Source organism: Phaseolus vulgaris, chromosome 7, assembly GCF_000499845.2.
Source record: "Phaseolus vulgaris cultivar G19833 chromosome 7, P. vulgaris v2.0, whole genome shotgun sequence".
NCBI classification, from domain to species: Eukaryota; Viridiplantae; Streptophyta; class Magnoliopsida; order Fabales; family Fabaceae; genus Phaseolus; species Phaseolus vulgaris.
In genome coordinates, this window is record NC_023753.2 from 12853148 (window position 1) to 12859080 (window position 5933).

The 5933-nt window shown below is 35.5% G+C and overlaps 1 protein-coding gene across 1 annotated transcript; it reads left to right on the plus strand.

Moving 5' to 3' along the window:
• The first annotated feature begins 744 nt into the window (after positions 1-744).
• LOC137828934 (putative indole-3-acetic acid-amido synthetase GH3.9) lies at positions 745-4052 on the plus strand. Its single transcript, XM_068635700.1, has 4 exons — positions 745-1129; positions 1239-1340; positions 1991-2811; positions 3307-4052. The coding sequence occupies exons 1-4, from the start codon at positions 831-833 to the stop codon at positions 3900-3902; spliced, it is 1818 nt and encodes a 605-aa protein (XP_068491801.1). The 5' UTR covers positions 745-830; the 3' UTR covers positions 3903-4052.
• Positions 4053-5933: the final 1881 nt, after the last annotated feature.

The following is a 5933-nucleotide window of genomic DNA, read 5'->3' on the forward strand; positions in this document are numbered from 1 at the left end:
TTATTCTTTCTATTGTATTTGTCTTTCACTCAAATTATGCAAAGTTACAAAAGTCCCTGACATAATTGTGGTATCCGTAGTGATACTGTACCAATCAAATTATTCCATTGAACAAACTAAGATGTTTAATCTTATCTGACTAACATGGAACATCTTGGAGGACAACAGTACAATGTGTAAGATGTTTTCACACACCAATGGAAAAGGAGTGATGAGGGGGGCATCATAATCATAAAACCATAAAATTTTCAGGTTATTTGCTCTGTCTAATTCTCATTGTTGCTTAGCACAGCTAAGCTCTTGGAAGTTATACTATCTATTTTGCAACATTTTGCATGATTGTTTCCATAGAATGTGCCAAAAAATTTATGTTGGTAGAACCTCAGTTCTGAAATCATTTAGTTGAAACAGAGTAAATGTATTATGGGGACCACATGAATGGCATCAACATTAGTTGTTTCCAATGGGGTTGCTCTGATGTAAAGATAAATTAAGAAAAAAAGAAAAGAGAAAAGAAGATTTTTTTTAAGAAGAGTTGTATGTGGCCATATCTATAATAGGACAAAACTACTCCAATAAAAAAAATACGTGTATTCTTTTATTTACCTAACTTTTGGGACATTAAAATGAAGGATAAAGTGAAAAAAAATAATGCAAAAAACGTTTTTATTGAAAATAACACAAAATAAGCGCCAAAGAAACTTTATGCAATAATATACATACTTATCTTATCTATAAATAATTAAGCACACTAAATGCATTTCACACCAAGTGAACATTAAGTGTTATACTCCACTCTTGAGTTAGTTCTTCTGTTCCTTTCTGTGACCATGGACGGAAAGAAATTAGAGTACAAAGGTGAGGAAGCACTGAAGGAGATAGAGAGGCTTACAATGAAGGCTTCTGAAGTTCAGGAAAGCCTTTTGAAACAGATCATAACTCATAATAGAGAAACTGAGTATTTGAATAAGTTTATGAGGGGAGAAAAAAATATAACTGACATAGCAGAGTTTAAGAGGAGTGTTCCAGTCACCACTTATGAAAGAATCTTCCCATATATCCAGAGAATTGCAAATGGGGAAGACTCTTCTCTCATCACTGGTCACTCAATAACAGAAATGTTATGCAGGTAATAACTCTGCTACTGCTAGTATTAGTTCATTATTTCATTCCTTTATCATAACTTTCTTCTTGTATTTTATGTAAACATTCTTAATCATATATTATGGTATGTGCAGTTCAGGGACATCAGGTGGAGAGCCTAAAATAATGCCATCAATTGCAGAAGATCTAGAACGCCGCACCTTCGTGTACAATCTTACCATGCCAATCATGAATCAGTTAATAACAGTAACATCGTCACATCTTTTTATTTCTTGGCCTTGATTATGCACGCAGACATTTATTAGTCATACCCTTTCTGTTGCATTTCAAATTAATATTTCAATGTTCATTTGCCTCGAATTCCAACACATGGCTGAAGCTTAACTTTCTTGCTTAGCAACTTGAGTCTTTTCTGTGCTTGATGTCATCATGCTTGGGTTATGATTCTTCATTCTAAGTATATGGACAAATGAAAAAAAGATAAGATGAAAAAGATATGACGTGACAACTATTAGGTTGGTGGAGGGCCCATTACCATGCATAGGTTACGTTTACATTTAAAAAATAATGATTCCTGCTTGTTATATCATATATAGTGCATGCTAACTAGCTAGTGCATATTGACATGTATTTCATTTATGCATATTTTCAATCGCATTAGTCGTACAGAGTTAATTACCATATACCATGGCCAATACCAGAAAGTTCAAAAACATATCAGTCTAGTTAAATTCGTACTACCTAGTACCTTATAGTATCAGTATCAGATATAATATAATGGAAACATATAAACATTTCTTATAACTAACTGCTGCATGCTGAGTATTTTCATAATCATTTTCCGAACCATATCTCCCAGTTGAACATAATTAGCAATCAATCTTAGGTACGTTCCTGATCTTGACGAGGGCAAGGCGATGTATCTGTTCTTCGTAAAAGCAGAAATGTCTACTCCTTGTGGCTTACCTGCAAGGACAGTGTTAACAAGCTACTACAAGAGCAAGCACTTCAAGTGTCGCACATACGACCCTTGGAACGATTACACAAGCCCTGACCAAACCATTCTATGCAATGACAGCAACCAAAGCATGTATTGCCAGCTTCTAGCAGGTTTGATCCACCGGCGCCAGGTTCTAAGGCTCGGTGCCGTCTTTGCCTCTGCATTTCTTCGAGCCATTTCCTTCTTAGAACAAAACTGGAGGCAGCTGTGTGAGGACATATGCAATGGTCAACTAAGTTCCTCCATAACAGACCCTTCATGTCGCTCATGCATGTCCTCAGTGCTTTCAACCCCTGACCCTCGTCTCGCTGATGAGATCACAAGAATCTGTAGCCAAAAGTGTTGGAAGGGAATTCTGTGCCAGCTTTGGCCTAATGCCAAGTACATAGAGGCTGTGGTCACAGGGTCCATGGCTCAGTATGTTCCTGCTCTTAAGCATTACAGTGATGGGAGGCTGCCTTTGGTTTGTACCTTGTATGCTTCATCTGAGTGCTACTTTGGGGTTAATCTTAAACCTCTGTGTGATCCTGCGGATGTCGCATTTACCCTCTTGCCTAACATGGGCTACTTTGAGTTCCTTCCTCTTGGGCATAACGGGAAACTTTTGATGGACTTTGATGAAGGGGATGTTCCCAATGATAAGCTCGTGGATTTGGTGCATGTCAAGCTCGGTTGCTTCTATGAGCCCGTGGTCACTACCTTTGCTGGTGAGTTCCCTGATTAATTGACCCATTTCCTAGCAACTTCAAATTATATGTTAACACACCAACACACAAGCATTTCTTTTTCTTTATGCTGTCATCTAACCGACTAGTACTGCCAAATAGTTAAAGAAGTTTAACTAACACAACCGTTACTTTAGAAGCCTTTTTCTTCTTCTAATGACACGTACTTCAAAACACTTATTTATCTCTCTGACACAACTCAAAATATTACTATTTTAATCATCTTTTCTGAAAAAAGAAACTTTAAAACCTATTTATACAGTTCCATTCTTTAATGATTATTCAGTAGAATGGTGTATCTTTGTCATTGGTATCGTATCAGACAAATTTCTACGAAGTACAGAAAAGTGAGTTGTGTACTTGAGAACAGTAACCCATTTGTCATCATCGCCATTATTATACGCATCCATTGGTTAAATCTACTAACGCAAGTTGAATTTACTTTTCCTTTGACACCACCATGACCTCAACATCTAGGGCTGTACCGATACCGCGTGGGTGACGTGCTGCAGGTGGTGGGATTCCACAACAACGCCCCACAAGTGCGTTTCATCTGCAGGAGAAATGTAGTGATCAGCGTGGACACTGAAAAGACGAACGAGGAAGACCTGCACAGGAGCGTGAGCATGTCGAAGAAGCTGTTGGAACCCTACGATGGTCTCTTAGTGGAGTACACGAGTTACCCCGATACGTGTTCAGTGCCAGGACACTACGTATTGTACTGGGAAATTCTCCATTGCGGCATAAAGGCAGAAGCTGAGAATGGGAACGCAGTGGTACTTGATGGAAGTGTACTTGAGGAATGTTGCATTGCGGTGGAGGAGCAACTGGACTACGTATACAGACGGTGCCGTAGCCACGACAAGTCGGTGGGGCCACTGGAGATACGTGTGGTGGAGCCAGGAACCTTTGATGCGTTGATGGACTTGTTTATCAGTCAAGGGGCTTCCATGAATCAGTACAAAACTCCCAGGTGCATCAAGTCTAAGAAGGCACTCAAATTACTCAACTCTAAAGTTACTGCCTCCTTCTTCAGCCCTAGAGATCCTAACTGGGTACCCAAGATGTGCTGAATCAACTAACTTCCATTCTGCTCTTTCCTTTCTTGCACAACAACTCAACTTGGCTTTCATCATATCAACCAAATTTCTACTCCTAATTAACCATTTAGATATGAATAATGTTTGTTTCACAGTATCAAATATCATTACTCTTTAGATATATATGCTCTGTTATGAATTGAAGAAAAAATAATCATTCAACTTCGTTACTATGCAATAGGTTCTTCTTTGTTCCATCATTATTACAAACTAACATTGGAACAACTATTACATCTCTTTTATGCCACTTAGGGGTTTCTCCAACCACCTAAAATTGTGTTGTGTGAGTAAGTAATTCTCAAATACTCACTACAACAAATACTAGTTTTTCTGATAAAAATATTCATCACTAAAAACTATCGGTAAATTATTATTATTAAAAAAATTGTAATAACGATTATCATTTCAATGTTAAATTTAATTGTTACAGTTATTAATTACTTTCACTACAAGAAAAAAAGTGCTTTTAGAAACTAAATTTTTGGTTTCTAAAATGATAAAATTAGTCACTAACTTGATTAGAAACTAATTTACAAACTAATAGTCTTAAGTAGCTAAAATCATGGTCGTTAACTTTAGATACCAATTTAGATTCTAATTTAGAAACCAATTTAGTGACATTAAATAAAAACCAATTTAGTAACCAAATATATAAAAACTAATTTAGTGACCAAATGTGTAGAAACTAATTTAGTGACCAAATATATATAAACTAATTTAGTGACCAATTATATAAAAACTAAATTAACAACCAATTTTATTGAAATCAATTTAGTGACCAAAATATATAGAAACTCATTTAGTGATCAAATATATAAATACAAAAAAATGGTCAATATATTGGTCTCTAAATAATATCATTTATTATAAAATATAATTTTATAATTTCATTATTTTTATTATTATTTATTTATTTATTTATTTATCAAGTATAAAAATCAATACATTTGACATATTTTAAGATCGTATGTACATCATATAGATAACAAGGTTTGATGAAAATAACTTTTCAAATAGCTATTCTAACTCCCCTTCATATGCTTCCTTCCATTCTCCTCAACACCACCGAACCTGCAGCTAAGATAAAAAATTACACAGCTGCACCTACTATCATACTCACTTTATCTGCCAGACCAACTATGGTTTTAGTTCCTGGCAGTGAGGCAAAAAAGATTGACATAGCTGAGATAAAACTGCATAAAAAACAGAACAAAAGACTTCAAAGCACATGAGAGTGACACATATTATAATTCTGCAACACCAACTATGCTGTCATTGACAACTTATAACAACTATTTCTATTGTTAGAAGTAATTTTATGCAATGTAGAAGCTAAGAGCTGCTGCCAATCATTACAAATGATTCAAACAGGCGTTTGAAAAGTAAAAAGCTTAATCTATCGTTTTTTTTGTGAACTTTATTCCATGAAGAGCTAGTGCTCAATGGTGTACCATGTGAGCTTTTGATGCTAGCTATAACAATAATAATCTTCCTGTAAAAAAAATAAAATAAAATTTATTAGCAAGATTGAAATTTAAAAATATATAGAATAGTGTAACAAAATTACCTTGATAAGGACTGAGTGGTTGACTGGGTGATTGTGTTTCATCCTCATCTTGAGTTTCCTCAAAACTTGGTGGCATTGATTGACGATTAATGCTATCCATCCATTGTCGAATCATTGCATTGTTTTTCTTAAAAAGTTGTTCAATATTCAAAATTTTGATTCGAAGCTCATCTCTTTCTTTCTTAACTACTTCCATATCTCTTTTAAGTTCATCAAGCTCTTGACTTTGTATCCACCCATTTAAGGAAGAAGATGAGCCAAGGTAGTAAGGCCTACCTCCAATAACAGTAGATTCCATTCCAAGACCATATATTCTCCCATTCTTGGTTCCAGCTACATCACACCAAACATCTAACTCATTTGGAGGGGGAATTCCTTGTGCAGATGCACTTTGTGTTAAGTCTTCAAATTTACGTGTAAATTCTGCCCGTTAACAT